Source organism: Hippocampus zosterae, chromosome 4, assembly GCF_025434085.1.
Source record: "Hippocampus zosterae strain Florida chromosome 4, ASM2543408v3, whole genome shotgun sequence".
NCBI classification, from domain to species: domain Eukaryota; kingdom Metazoa; phylum Chordata; class Actinopteri; order Syngnathiformes; family Syngnathidae; genus Hippocampus; species Hippocampus zosterae.
Genome location: NC_067454.1, coordinates 14291959 through 14307638, shown reverse-complemented (window position 1 = coordinate 14307638; position 15680 = coordinate 14291959). Strand labels below are relative to the sequence as shown.

General features: G+C 41.2%; 1 protein-coding gene across 1 annotated transcript; it reads left to right on the top strand.

Moving 5' to 3' along the window:
• The first annotated feature begins 173 nt into the window (after window positions 1-173).
• LOC127599508 (ammonium transporter Rh type C) lies at window positions 174-6879 on the top strand. The gene is made up of 11 exons (XM_052063493.1): window positions 174-441; window positions 1285-1477; window positions 1725-1875; window positions 2654-2801; window positions 2876-3042; window positions 3111-3248; window positions 4375-4511; window positions 4650-4774; window positions 6100-6173; window positions 6313-6386; window positions 6481-6879. The coding sequence occupies exons 1-11, from the start codon at window positions 225-227 to the stop codon at window positions 6512-6514; spliced, it is 1458 nt and encodes a 485-aa protein (XP_051919453.1). The 5' UTR covers window positions 174-224; the 3' UTR covers window positions 6515-6879.
• Window positions 6880-15680: the final 8801 nt, after the last annotated feature.

Here is a 15680-nt window from a genome sequence, read left to right as displayed (position 1 = left end):
GCCAGCGCTGACCATGTTTTGTTAGGAATGTTGCCAACCTTGATCCAAAGGGTAAAAGGAGTGACCTCTGTGCTCACAGGTGAGGTGTGTGCCTGTCCATGTGCTTGCAACCCAAGAAGAACAAGAAGCAGGACACACCCCCTCCTCAGGTCTCTGCATAAATACACCTGCTGTAATGCTGCAACGGAGGCGCAGCGAGCTGAGCATCATCAGGTCAGGTCACCATGGGGAACTGCTGTGAGGCCATCTGCAATGTCCGAAAGAACACCAACGTGCGGGTCAGTCTACCGGCTGTCTGCTTCGTTTGGCAGTTTGCTATGGTTATCCTCTTTGGAGTCTTCATCCGCTACGATGATGAGTCGGACGCTCACTGGGAGGAATTCAAAGAGGAGAATAACATCACCAGCGATATTGAGAATGACTTCTATTTCAGATATCCCAGTAAGTGTATTTATGAAATTATTCTTGTCATTGTTCATTTTGTCTGGACATTGGTTTCACTGTTGACAATGGGTGGGTTTTTTTTTAATTATGTTTCCAAATTGTTTCATTTATTTTACTGTTTAGAAAAAGTCAATGTGCATAAATCTTGATTAAGAAAAAGAAAAAAGAAAAAATAATAGATTGAATAAAGAAAAATGCCTAGAACTTACAATGGATTCCCCATGCTTCATTATAGATAACAAAATTGAATATATCATACAATTTTTTTAATGAAGAAATTGTCATCAAATATATCATAAATAATATTGAGAATCATTCACAATTATTGCATTTATTAGAATGTTTCCACAGTTTACACATTCAATTATTATGTTTATGTTAACATTTATTTTTTTCCCCTCTGCTATTTCCGCTGTTTTTCCTATGCTTTTTTTTTGTGTCTTTATTTGTACTTTTTTTCTGCTCATGGACAATTCATGTTTCTTCCCATTTTTTTTATTTGAAAAAGTAAAAACATTTTTAAATATGATTTGATCATCATGGGACACTATAAATAATCATTTTTCTGAATGCTGTACACATGACCGACTCACTATGCACTGTGGCTCAATGTGTGACAAAACTGCTTCAAACAACAAAGCGTGTGACGGAAAAGTGGTTAGGACTGCACGACTGTCCGTGTTTTATGTTATGTGTTGTGTTTATTATTTTACTTTATGTTAACTGTTTTGTAAAGCGCTTTGTTACAGCTGCCGCTGTTGTGAAAGCGCTATATAAATCAGCATGTATTGTATTGTATTGCAAAACTCAATATGGACAGGGTTTTTTTTCTTTTTCTAGGTTTCCAGGACGTCCACGTCATGATCTTTGTTGGATTTGGTTTCCTGATGACCTTCCTAAAGCGTTACAGCTTTGGGGGAGTGGGCTTCAACTTCCTGATTGCCGCTTTCGGCCTGCAGTGGGCTCTCCTCATGCAGGGCTGGTTCCACGCCCTGGACCCAAACACTGGAAAAATCACCATCGGAGTAGAGAGGTGAGAGGAATGCTTTTGACAAGGAGGAGCTTTGGCAATTTTCCTTTGATCTGGAGCTTCCACTTTGTGCAAAAATGCCATTGTTTTAAATGGCATTTTTCTGTCATGCGATGTCCTGCGGCTCCTCATTGTCCAGCGAGGAATCAAGAGTTGTCAAGTGTCATTTTAAGAGCTTGACTTTCAAGTTTGGCAACTGGGTGCATTGTCGAAAAGAGAATTGACTTGTTTTTCGGAATTTTTCTTGCAGTTTGATCAACGCTGACTTCTGTTGCGCCGGCTCTCTGATCGCCTACGGTGCCCTGTTGGGCAAAGTCAGCCCTGTCCAGACGTTGGTCTTCACCTTGTTTGGTGTCACCCTCTTCGCTGTGGAGGAGTACATCATCTTGGACCTCTTACACGTGAGTCTCACAGACAATCTTATCGTAAATAGTGCTTTAGGACATTTGTATTTTGTGCTGGCGCAACAGCGGCTACAACAGAGCAGGTCCAGCTGCATACTCGACTTGAGTGCAGACAAGATAAACACCCCTCACTATCATAATGCGCATCCACACAGCTATGCAAATTACAGCCAGAGGATACCAGCGACCCTACTTGTCAGTTTCAGGAGATTCCTTTGACCTACAAGGTAGTTCGTCAACTGAAGTCACTTTAAAATAAGCAGCAAAATGGCAGATAGTGAGCGGCTCTTCATTTCTTTTTTATCTGTACTGGAAAACTAAACAGAATGACATGTTATGGATTTAAAACAACATCATAAACTTCCCAAAAGTCCGCTAGCCTAATGCTAACACACAACGCAAATCGCCACAGACAGGCTAATGAAACTGGTGTTATAAACTTTTAAACAATGGTCATTTGAACATAAATGATGAAGCAGCATATGAACGGAGACGCTCTTCTGACACTCCATCCATCAATTGAATTGATGTAAAAATTGCCACAAAATTGTATGTATTTATAGAGTGGAATATTATAGAGGGATATTTTTCTTATTAAAACACAATACACCATTTTTGGTGGTTTTCGGGGTGCACGCTGGAACCCATTAGCTTCATTTCCATTAATTGTAATGGAGAAAGATAATTTGAGGTGTGTTTTTGCCAATGAATTCAATCGGATGTCAAGGCACCACTGAACTTCCATTGGTAAGGCTGATGTGAATATTTTCAACAGTGCAGAGACGCTGGGGGCTCCATGGTCATTCACGCCTTCGGGGGATATTATGGTCTGGGCATCTCCTGGGTTCTGTACCGACCAAAACTTGACCTAAGCAAACGCCTGAATGGATCCGTATACCACTCGGATGTCTTCGCCATGATTGGTACAATTATTTTACTCACACAGATGCTATTTCTAAGTCCCAGCGGCTGACGTCCGACTTGTCTCGTCTCACAGGTACATTGTTCCTATGGATGTTCTGGCCCAGTTTCAACTCGGCCATCACAGACCACGGCGCCGGTCAACACAGAACGGCCATCAACACATATATTGCCCTGGCGTCATCCGTGCTCACCACCGTTGCCATATCCAGCTTGTCACAGAAGAGAGGCAAATTGGACATGGTAAGCTTCAGGAGCTGAAAAGCAACATTATGTGGAAGTCGTGACTAATGTGACATTTTACCTGACAGGTGCATATTCAGAACGCCACCTTAGCTGGTGGCGTTGCTATGGGAACTGCGGCTGAGTTCATGATCATGCCCTATGGAGCACTCATTGTGGGCTTCCTCACTGGCATCATCTCGACTTTTGGCTACCTCTTCATCTCGGTGAGCTTGTCGCCTCTCCTCCAAATTCAACATGACTTGCTCACTCAAATGTGGAGCTTTCAGTTTTGAAACTGCTAGCAAGATCTGAAAGCAGCTTCGCCTCTGCCCAAACCCCAACACACACACACACACACACATGCAAACAGCGCAAACAAACATGGCTATTCACAATGAAAGTAGATATTTGTGAACGCTGTCCAGGTTATAAAAACTATTAGCGCTGTAAACACACCACGTATACTACAATGGTAACATGGCTTTTTCATGCTAATGTTACTATAACATCAGTAGTACATCAGTATGATGTCCTTTTTGCACTTTAAAATCGATGGAATTTTTTTCAAACGATAAACGTGCCTGTCAAACAGAAAATTTCTACTGAATTCTGAGTTCCGTCATCCTGCTTCTGTTTGCTAGTCCTATCCAGTTGTTAGTAAAAATGACGGATGGCTTTGTATGTATAATATGAATTGTGCTATTTTCACTAGAAAAAAAAGAGTGGAAAAATGCTTTTTTTCCTTGTTTTTTTTTTCAAAAAACTATTTTTTTTTGCTCCAAAACAATCTGTTGAGTTGTTTTTATTTATATCTTTATTCCTTTGCTGAAAATGAGGGAAAATCCCATTTTTAGATTCGCAAAACACAATTTAAAATTTCATGTCAAATTTAATTTCAAGTTTTTTGGCTTGAAATTTTGAGTTCACTCAACTTTTTTTAACAATGTGGCGGAAACAGACTTCCAAGTGCTGTATAACTACCTTGCAATTAATTGATGGTTCCCAAAAAAAAAAAAAAGTGGCACAAAATGGACTGAACTATTGCACTGCTATTATTTTAAATTCATCGAAATAGTGACTATTTAATCTAATCTGTAATGAGCACAGTGCGACTTTTTAGGTCATAATAAATCATTCATGTAAAAAAAAAAAAAAAAAAAAAATTAAACAATGACAATTGAACTGCCATCAATGGTAAATTTGCTCCAATGCTCTTCCACCCGGATCATCAGCTCTCTTAATATGTCTACTGATTGCGGCAGCCGATACTGAAATAATTCATGTCCAGGTCCATTGTTTTACATATACAATAGTAACACTTCCTTTATCACTTACCCCCGCCCTTCTTAGCCCTTTTTTGAAAAGTACCTGAAACTTCAGGATACATGTGGTGTCCACAACCTACATGCTCTACCCGGCATGCTTGGCGGCTTTACTGGTGCAATTGTTGCTGCTGCCGCCACTGAAAGTGTCTACAGCCAACAAGGGTAGGCAGCTTGCACACATCTGTCACCCACACATCTGTCACATTGTCAAGACATTGTATTGATTTTGCAAAAATAGCTGAACGCGACGGATGTCAATGGAAGCTTTGTGAGGCTAAACATCACTTTGTGTTTCACCAGACTGATCGACACCTTTGACTTTGAAGGCGAGTTTGCGGACAGGTCTGTGGGCACGCAGGGGGGCTTCCAGGCTGCCGGCACATGTGTGGCTATTGCTTTTGGACTCGTAGGAGGAGCACTTGTTGGTGAGTCGGACTCTCTCTCTGTAGTAGTCAAATGCTTTGGTTTGCAAACTTTTCAGGGAAAAAAAAAGAACTTAAAGAGTGATTTCATTGAAAATATATTCTCATGTAAAATTTAAATAAAATGCACCGAAATAAAACAAACAGTCCTTAAGGATTACCGGTCAGTGACATTTTATTGAACATTTAATATCAACCGTCTCCGTCCCTCACTCACTCCTCACACCACTGCTATCCATGTTCACAGTCTCGTCATTTCCCGTAGCGACTACTGCAACTCACTTCTCTTCGGTGTCCATCAAAAATTCCTCCATAAACTTCAACTTGTTCAGAATTCAGCAGCCCAGATCATCACGGGAACCCCCTCCTTCCATCATGTCACCCCCATCCTCAGACAGCTCCACTGGCTTCCTGTCAAATTTAGAATTAACTTCAAATTACTTCTCTATACATTCAAAGCCATCCATAACCTTGCGCCCCCCTATCTTCTTCAAATTTCCCTACCTTCTCGCTCACTCAGGTCCTCATCCTCCCTCCACCTTTCTCTACCCTCTGCCCATCTCAGTACAATGGGGTACAGAGCCTTCAGTCGCTCTGCCCCCAAACTCTGGAACTCACTTCCACCCAACATTCGTAATATTGACTCTCTTTCCATATTCAAAACCCACCTATTCAGACTTGCTTATCCACCTTAAATCTTTCTCTTCTTTGTTTGTAATTTTATCTGTGGTTTTATTAGTTGCTCGTAGTTGTAAAGTGTCCTTGAGTGTTGTGAAAGGCGCTGGCAAATGGGATGTATTATTATTATTATTATTATTAATATTATTACAAGGGCAATCCCTGGTTTACCTTTAAAAAAAAGTTTTAATTCAATTTGAACAATTAAAGTATTACGGCGATCTGAAGAATCCACCCATCCATTATCTGAACCGCTTTATCGACATGAGGCCCGCGGGGCATGCTGGAGCCTATCCCAGATGACTTCCAGCAGTAGGCAGAGTACACCCTGAAGTAGTTTCATTATGAAATTGAGTTTTTTGTGCTCAAGTTCGACAGAAGTCTCATTCCTAGGGTTTTCTCCAGGGCACTCCGTTTTCCTCCCACATTCCAAAAACATGCATGGCGAGTTTATGGATCACTCTACATTGTCCTTAGGTGTGATGGTTATTCCTATGTGACCTCTTCAGGGTGTGCCCCGCCGAATGCCCGGAGGCAGCTGGGATAGGCTCCAGCACGTCCGCAACCCTCGTGAGGATTAGCGGCTCAGATAATGGATGGGAGGATGGATAGTTGATGATTAGTTGTGACACTTAATTTTGTGCTTTCAGGTTTAATCCTCAGAATCCCAATCTGGGGTGACCCCGCTGATGACAACTGCTTCGATGATGAAGTCTATTGGGAGGTGAGTGTGCTTTTTGTACCGCCAGATGGCGGTCCTGCTCCGTGGTTTATCCTGGTGTGACGCTCTTTTAATTGCTCAAGTTCAACTGCTGCTGCTGCTGATGATGATGATGATGAACTTGTGTGTTGTGGGCTTGCAGGTTCCCGAGGAAGAGGAGAGCATTCTTCCGGTGTTGGAGTACAACAACCACATGATCAACAAACACCAAGACCTGTAAAGTCTCTCTTCTTAATTTTGACCTGCTTTGTAAAAATCTTTCCTCGCAGGAAGTCTGTTTATATGTCTTCTTATTTTTATTTTTTTGCAGCTCTGAGTCCAACTTCTCTGTGGAGCAGAGCTAGTCACAAAGGATCCCAAAGGACTTGCCAGCACAATCACAACTAGTCTGAAAAAGATGCACTTCAAATTGCTTCAGACTAAGGAACACCTGACAGAAGAAAGCTTAATTTGTGACATTTGCGATTTGAGTGAATCCCACGAATGTGTGAAATTGTGTGTGTGCTTGTGTGCGTGTGTGTGTGTGTGTGTGTGCGTGGGTGTGTGGGGGTAAGAAGTGTGTACATAAGAGTCAAATTGTTCCTCGCCGCATGACTACGCATGACACAATGTGTGCTTACTTTCTGTAGTTGATGTATTTTTGTTCTTGTCCAAAGTCTCGAATCACTTGTAAATGCAAATTAAAGATGCCTCGTTTTTTTTCTTTCTACCTCTCAGTTACTCATACTCATGCTGTATTTCTCTTCAGGGCTCAACATAAATTTCATATAGCATTTACTGTAATTCATTATTTTTTTTCAAAGAAACTGCTTCAAACTGTTTGATGCCACTGAAAATTAAAGTCTATTGTCAAATGTACCATAAAACAAGGAGCATTGCACTGTATATTGAAAACAACTGCATAGCATTGCTTTAGGGAAGTCCATTTAACTTAATACTAACAAACGATGGAAAAGTAAATGAATCGAAAGCATACAGAAGCATCGGTGTTATAACCCTTATGCAACAGCTGAGCACAAAGAGTGAAGTCACGCATGTAGACAGATAATATAACAATACTCACAGGCACGTGTTATTTTTCATCTGCGAAGCAAGACTAATATTTACTCATTATTATGGCTTGCCATCCCCATATTATTATGCTGCCCAAAAAATGGTAAAAAAAAATCATTAATTCTTTGAATTCTATGTACCGGTAATTATATCATCACTGGGCGGCCCGGTGGGCCAGTGGTTAGCACATCGACCTCACCGTGCAGAGGTACTGGGTTCAATTCCAGCTCCTGCCTCACTGTGTGGAGTTTGCATGTTCTCCCCGGGCCTGCGTGGATTTTCTCCAGCTACTCCGGTTTCCTCCCACATTCCAAAAACATGCATGGGAGGCTGATTGAACACTCCAAATTGTCCCTTGGTGTGAGTGTGAGCTCGAATGGTTGTTTGTCTCTGTGTGCCCCGCAATTCTGGTTCAGGGTGCCCCCCGCCTACTTCTTGAAGACGGTTGGGATAGGCTCCAGCACCCCCCGCGATCCTTGTGAGGATAAAGCAAAACAGGAAATGGATGGATGGAGCTATAATCACTACACTTTTTTAAATGAAGCCCAATACTGCTATTTCCTTATGAAACCCCCCATTAGAGTTGATCTGGTCTGATGGTAACGAGGTTCGGACGCGTCAGTCCGTCACTTCTTGACCAGTCGAGTGTGACTTAATGAACTCACTGCACAAAGGGGGCATGTGCTGCAAGTCACATGAACGGCCTGATGGGGTCAAACCCATGAACTATCGTGTTATTTGAGGTCACCGAGGTCAAACATTTTTTTGACACAGATTTATTGACTTTCTATGGTGGTCAAAAATTGTCAGTGTCTTGCGTCATTTTGATGTCATTTTCGTACTATGGATCTGTTTACTAATTTATGATTGTTTGCTACGAAATTACCCACAAGCCAAAGCGACACTTAAAATAAAAATGTGTACAATAAAGAATACATAAATTACAACTGCAGAGATAATGCGCAGTCAGAAAAGTTTTAACTCTCCTGATGTTTTGTTTCTTTCCTGCTGTGCACCGGTCAACATGACCACCTTCATTTTCATAATGTATCAAATGTTTGTCCATCCATACCTTGTGAGATGAATGATGATCTAATAGCACCAGCACCTCCCTCTATGGTCCTTGTTTTTAACTCTGACAATTCTACAAGCGTACCAATTGTTGCGGCCAGATGGGGAAAAAAACACCATTGATTTGAACCTTTTTCTGCATCTTATATCGGCTTCTTCCCTTGCATGAATAAGTATTGAAAACGGATTGGGGCGGAAAGTGAGAGAAGTTTCTCCTCAGTGATTTTACCAGAGGGGACCTTTTGAGAATCATATTAGCCTGCCGAAGGTGTTTGTGAAACCACTTGCTCTGCTATTGTCCTCCTGGGGCTGACCTCTTCTGAAAGACTGCAGAAGCCCTGTAATCAGATTAAAGGCCGCTGGGGCGGGGAGGGGCCACATTGAGGAATAGCTGAGATGCCGTGGAAGTCCTCCGACCGGTACCTGCCATTGAAGTCTAGGAGAGGGGCTAAATAACACAGCAGGGGAGAGGAGGCGGGAACCAAGCTGGAGGGACAAATTGGCCTGTTGTTGCAAGGGGATAATGGAACAATGAAGGAGGGGAGTATAATCAGAGCGTATGGACTTGGAGAGAATAAGTGCAATGGGGAAAGGAGGAGAGTGGAAAACTCCAAAGGCTGTGGCTTCATCCCACCCTGCCCCAGCAATTATATCACCTTTGTGAGCCGATTGGAGTGCTCTGCGCCGTCCATCTGCGCTCCATCCGTATTTACTCAGTGAAGAACACTCAATTTTGTTTAGGGGATAGAGTGATGAATATAAAGAGGCTGTGAAGACTCAATGCACAATTCATTCCCGTAGTATTTTTTGTCATTTTTTGAGATGGGAAGTCAAAATGAGTCGTGTGCAAACTCGCCTGTATTCGTAATGTGTTTGGTAGATTTCATTCAAGTCTGAAGAAATCAAGGTTGTAGTTTTTGGGGCAAAAGTTATGTTTGGCATGAATGCAAAACCGCTCATAAGCTAAAAACTGCGCCACATCTACAGTGAAGCATGGCGGTGGCAGGAACTTCCTTTGGGGCTCTTTTTCTTTAGCTGCAACTGGGGCCTTGGACGAGGTGGAGGAACGGTTCCATATACACTGTCAGTGTTAGGATAAAGCCTCAAGGATTCTGGTTGAAAGCACGGAGGTCGACTGGTTAGCACATCTGCCTGACGGTGCAGAGGTACAAGGTTCGATTTCGGCTCCGCCCTTTCTGTGTGGCGTTTTCATGTCCTCCCTGTCCCTGCATGGGTTTCCTCCCATTTTACAAAAACGGGACTTCCAAATTGTCCCTAGGTGTGATTGTGAGCGCAGATGGTTGTTTGCCGACGTCTACAATTGACTGGCAACCAGTTCAGGGTGTACCCCGCCAACAGCCCGAAGACAGTTGGAATAGGCCGCATCACGCCCGTGGCACTTGTGAGGATAAGCATATTTTAAAAATGGATGGATTACATCGTTGGAAAGGTTTTGAAAAGATTTATCTTCCATCTCATTTTTTAAAAAATCATAATTCAACGACGGCAGACAGACACACAGACCAAGATAGATAGATAGATAGATGCCCCTTTGAGCACAGCATTCACTGGGTGACACTGGGTGGGGTCAAAGGAGAAAATCTCAGGGGTTAGGGTAAGACCTCTGTCAGGACAAGAGCCATGACAATTCCTAATCACAGCCAGGGAGCCCTTTGATGGTCCCGTACAGGCCATTAGCTGCTTGAATCGTGTGCATCACAAAGTGAATGGTTGAACTAATTAGAGTCCTACTTGCCCCTGATCACTCATCAATATAGAATTGGACTTTTATGGTAAACATCTGTGCTCCAGCATAACGTTTGTATAATGTAGGAATTGGTTGATTCGATTTTCCTCAGAGAGGAATTCCAAGCTGTCAGAAACGAGCCATATCAGTCCCATTTTGTTAACCTTGCACTGATTGTCTCTTCCTTGTAGGATTCAGTACAATATTTGAACAGTCACTGACAGAGCTTCAGTGGTCAGGCTCCTTCATATATTACAATGAAATACAATACATCTTTATTTATTTCCTTGATGGGTCAGATGTGATTTTATTATCCTGTTAGGTCAATGAGGCCTGCTGTCTGCCTTTTACTTGATGTCTCTCAAAGATTAAAAATTAAAGATGAGTAGTTTGACGTAGGAGCTGCCCACTCTGTTTTATTCATTCATTTTCCGAACCGCTTGATCCTAAATAATGTCGCGGGGTTTTTTTAGAAAACCATTGAAAACGTATTTTATTGTCAACAATTTTTAAAATTTCTGCCTTTTAAAAAAACAAAACGTTTTGTTTCAGGCATTCCTGTAGGCGTGTGGTCAGGAACGCCGGTTCTTCGAGAGCCATATCCTGCCTGTTTTAGATTGCTAACCGCTCCAGCACACCTGATTCAATTGTTCATGATCATTTCAGGCCTCGACAGAGCTTGCTGAGGAGCTGATCATTTATATTATAGTCGGCCGTGCATGTGAAGTGGGCGGTTGGAGAGTGGTTATAACTAGGCTCTTTTCCCAGACTAAAGATTTCTTTCAAAGAAATAAAGAATTCTTTCTTTCTAAAGAATTCTTTCAATATATTTTTAAAAACTTTATATTCTCAAAAAAAAACAAACAAACAAATTAACTTGTTCTTGCACTGTGCGTTATTTTAGTAAACTACTTTTGAGTTCTCCATTTTACTTTTAAATCTCTTTCACCCTTTTGTTTGTGCTTTTGAATACTGTATTGTCCTCTTAGTAATGTGAAGCACATTGAGTTATCTTCTGTATGAAATGTGCCATAGGAGCAAAACTCACGTTTACTGGTTTACTTGTCTTCTTTCTTGGGTTTTTTTTTTTGTTTTGTTTGTTTTTTGTACTTATTAGTGTGCTTGTTTGCTTATTTGCCTGCTTTCTTTCTTACTGACCAACTTGCTAATTTACAGTAATATATTATCATAATAAACATGTATGAACTATTGTTCATGTACTCCATTAACAGGCATACCAGTCTATGTGAGGGAGGTGTTTATTGACGTGGACGATGCACCCCACGATGAATTGAGACAAGGCCACTAATTGCAGAAAAGTTCAAGGTCGGTTAAAGTAAATGTGAAGGTTTGTCAGAGCACTGCACACACATTTAAACTGCAATGTTAATGTCAACGCAAGTGCTAACATAACATGAGAGCTTAAGAATGGTAACTTTTATGCTCTGAATTAAATTCTTCAGTCAATATAAAGTTCTAGCAAATGCAACAGGATGTGATGTTAAAAAAAACTCACAAAGAAGTTTGCGACTAATAACTAGAAGATTATTAGAAGGAAAATTTAGAAGTTTGTTAACAATGTGTTAGTTCAGTGTATAATATACGGTATATGCATTCATCTTTCTTGTGGAAGGGTCAAGGTTTATTTGCAGTCCTGTTGAAGTATTCTAGAAGAGACCAAGTCTTGTAATTGTGCCAATTGTGTCTTCAGTGCGTAAATGCAATATGGTTGTACACTATTTGAATCAGTCAAGTAAACACAACTTCAAACTAATTGTAAACTTGTTTTCAAGTCGGTAAAGGCAGATTTTGTTATTGTTGTTGATAGCACGGTTCTGATTGCACTGTGTGCCTAATGAAGTATGCTGCTAATCTAATAAACTATATTTCAAAGTTCTATTTCATATCATGATACAAGTAATAACATAACACTAAAGGGCAAAAGTCTCATCAAGTACACATCAGGCGCAGTGACGGGGCAGTAAATTCTCCCACAGCATCACGGCCAGTGAACGCCACAAAGACGTGCAGGGGAGAAATGAAAGAAAAGGAGCGCTGATGGGGCTGATGATTCTCTCGGGGGTGTTTGGGTGAAAAGCAACAGCATATGTATTGTGGGAGGCCCTGACTCGCCACCCTGGAGAGCGCTATGTTCCCACGGTTTGCTCAACAAACAAATGTACCCCAAGTCCTCCCACCCCCAATGCACACACAAGCACACACACACACACACACACACACACACACACACACACACACACACACACACACCACCACCACCACCGCCATGCACCGCACGCAGGGTGATGTCATTAATTACCATCAAAATGAGCATGACAGCAAGCAAGAGTGCATGTGTCTGCCAGTGAGGCTTTGTGTGCGTGTATGTGAGTGTGCGTATGTCAGTGTGAAAGAGAGAGAGGAGAGAGAGAGAGAGCGAAAGAGCGGGCGAAAGAGAAGGGGGCAACATAGGGAAGGAAAAAGAAAGACACCATTGTCCTTTATGAAATAAAGAAATCTCCAGTGAAGCAAAAATGGAGCAAATTCGTGCATCTCTGAGAGCGAGCTGGCCTGTCATGTCTTGTCAGAGTATCACAAAACATGATGTGCGCATGTTTGCCGGGTGTGTGAGAGACCGTCAGGGACATCACTCAGGGTTACCTCTCACATACTACAGAAACGCTTCCACAAACACGACTGAAGCACTCTCATGCACATGACTGGCAATGCATGCATACTTACTACTGGCAAGTGGCAACGCTCTCATACACACTTCTGGCAAAACTCTCATTCAAAACATTTTCGTTAATAAAATAAAAAAACTAAAATGCTTTTAAAGAAACTAAAAAGTAACTGAATCGAAACCGTACGTTTCTAAAAATACAGTCACTAAAACTAACTATAATTATCGCCAAAATGTTCTTTGATTTTAATATCATACATGAGCTTTTGGTTACATTTATTTTGGCATTACTGTATAACCATACAAAATAAGGAAGCTCAACAGAATAGTACTGTAGTTTACTTTATTACACAAGACCGAATTACCTTTTTTTTTTAACCTTGCACTCCATAGACACTTTATTTAAAAATAAAAAACTCATACAGAATTGATACATACCAAACTAAAATAAACCATTTTTGAAAAAAGTCATACAAACTAACAAATCTACTCGAAAAATGTATTGAAACTAAGTGAATTGGGGGGGGAAAAAAGTCAAAAAGAAATCCAAACTAACTAGCGGTATAAAGAAAAATCATTATAACCCTGATACTCACCTCTAAAATTAACTAAAATAATCAACTGACATGGTGTCATAAACTACTAAAGCTTTCTCACACATTACTGAAAAGGTCTCATACACACAACTGGGAACACTCTAATAAACACGACTGGAACACTCTCAAACACTACTGAAAAGCTGCTGAAATGTGAAAAGCATACTGAGTTGGTTTCAGCAACAAATAGCAACATGGTCCCCGTTCTTTACATTTTTCTCTGTCGCCCGCAGTAGAAAACTTTTCGACACCCCTGTGCTAGAATGACAGTTTTACATGGTATTAATCAATAAAAGATGCTTTTTAGTGTAAATAAAACTGTGGTTGATGAATATTTGTATGAGTCAAAGAATATCCGAGGTACTGATAGAAAGAGCTCCGCTTTGTCTCTTGTTGGGCCGAGAGTCCATCAAGGACGTGTCTTGGTTGTTAAATGGAAGGAGAATGGGACAATCCAACAGCATGGGCCTCACTAAGCTCTGCTTGTGCACTGAAGTAGGTCCAGGATGAAGCTTATTGTGCCACGTCTGAATGCCTGGGATGCCATCTCATCAAAGTTTGCGCTGATTTGTGAGTATTTCATCTCCAATAGGTGGAAAGAAACTGTGTTAATTAGAAGCCTTGATTAGGAAGTGAAGCACAGCGAAACAAACATGTGCTTTGTTTCCTTGAACAAATATCTGCTTTCAGGGACTCTGAAGCCTCACAGCAGGGAAGTTTTTTTTTGTTTCTTTGTTTCACAAATGTCTGTCTTCGGAAAGTATTCATGAAAGCCTCTTCCTGCCGTCTCGTCAGTCAATCGGGCAGTATGCTGACATATTTTCATTGATAAGGACACATGGGGATAAAAAAGAAAAAAAATATTGCGTACCACTTTACATTAATAATTCACATGATCAAGTTAGACGGCCCGGTGATCAACTAGTGAGCACGTCGGCCTGACAGTGCAGAGGTACAAGGTTCGATGTTCCTGTGTGAAGTTTTCATGTTCTCCCCGTGCCTGCGTGGGGTTTCCCTGGGTATTCTGGTTTCTTCCCACTTTCCAAAAACATGTATGGCAGGTTAATGGAACCTTCTAAATTGTTCCTAGGTGTGACTGTGAGTGCAGATGGTTGTTCGTCTGTGCGTGCCCTGCGATTGGCTAGCAACCAACTCAGGGTGTCCCCTGCCTAATGCCCGATGACGGCTGGGATCGGCTCCCCCGCGACCCTTGTGAGGAAAAGCAAATCAGAAAATGGATGAGCACGTTATTCATTACTCTGTAAACACAGCCACACTTTGAAAGAGTAATTCAAGCCTTAATTTCACTTTGGCTGGATTACTGTAAAGTGCTTTACGTTGGACTCAGTCCTCAAATGTCTCTATGTGGTTCATAATGCTGCTGCTCAAACGTTCAAATGGAACACCAGAAGCCGACATTAGACTACACGAATGTAGCCCCAGTTTGACGTGCCGCAGACAAACATAGTGACTCGCAGCCGTTTTTGAGATGTCGTTGTAGACTGTGTAGTGACATTCGCAACGATTGGTCGTGAGGCATCTTGGATGCTTCACGACCAAAATAACGACAGTCTGGCATTGCCAAATTTTGGTTCATCCTGCCACATAGTGTGTGACTTGTCCAACGTCATCCTTCAATCGGTTCTTTGACATTGACCAATAGGAAGACAAAACCCTCCTGCTTATGACGTGAGACTGGATGCGGTGTGGTCTGGTCGGTGACGGTCTTGTATGTGACACCTCGCCTGGTTTCAAGACATAAAATCATGAACGACAGTGTGACCGTCAAGACTGTAGTTTGTCAAGGCCTAAGAGGGATTGCATAACTCATATTCTCTCCTCCCACCAATGGGTGCTTGTGCACTTTGGAGTGTTATTAACCTTTGTTATTGTTTTATCATTTTTAATTTATAGAATATGTGAATTTCTATTGTTGTTCTACACTTTGTTTCAGTTCAGATGGTTTTTAAAATCCTCTATAAATAAAATGATGAGGTTAGAAATGCTAAGAATGAAAATGTATATTCAAATATATTTTGACAAATTTTGAAAGGTGGTATATAAATGATTGATTGATTGATCGATCGATTGGTTGGTTGGTTGGTTGATTAATTGAGTGATAAACAACACAGATGTGACATATTAAGATCCTGATAATGTAGTGAGGCGGATGGATTAATTATCCATATTTGAGAGAAATAGGTATGTAGAATAAGTTTTCAATGTATAAGTTTGTTTTATGAAAAATAGGAGCCAAAACAAGGGTTGCCATTTTTGTTCAGGTGAAATAAAAGTAAATTATATTCATATTGCACTCTTAATAGAGAGAACCCACAAAGATCTTCACAAACACTCATAAA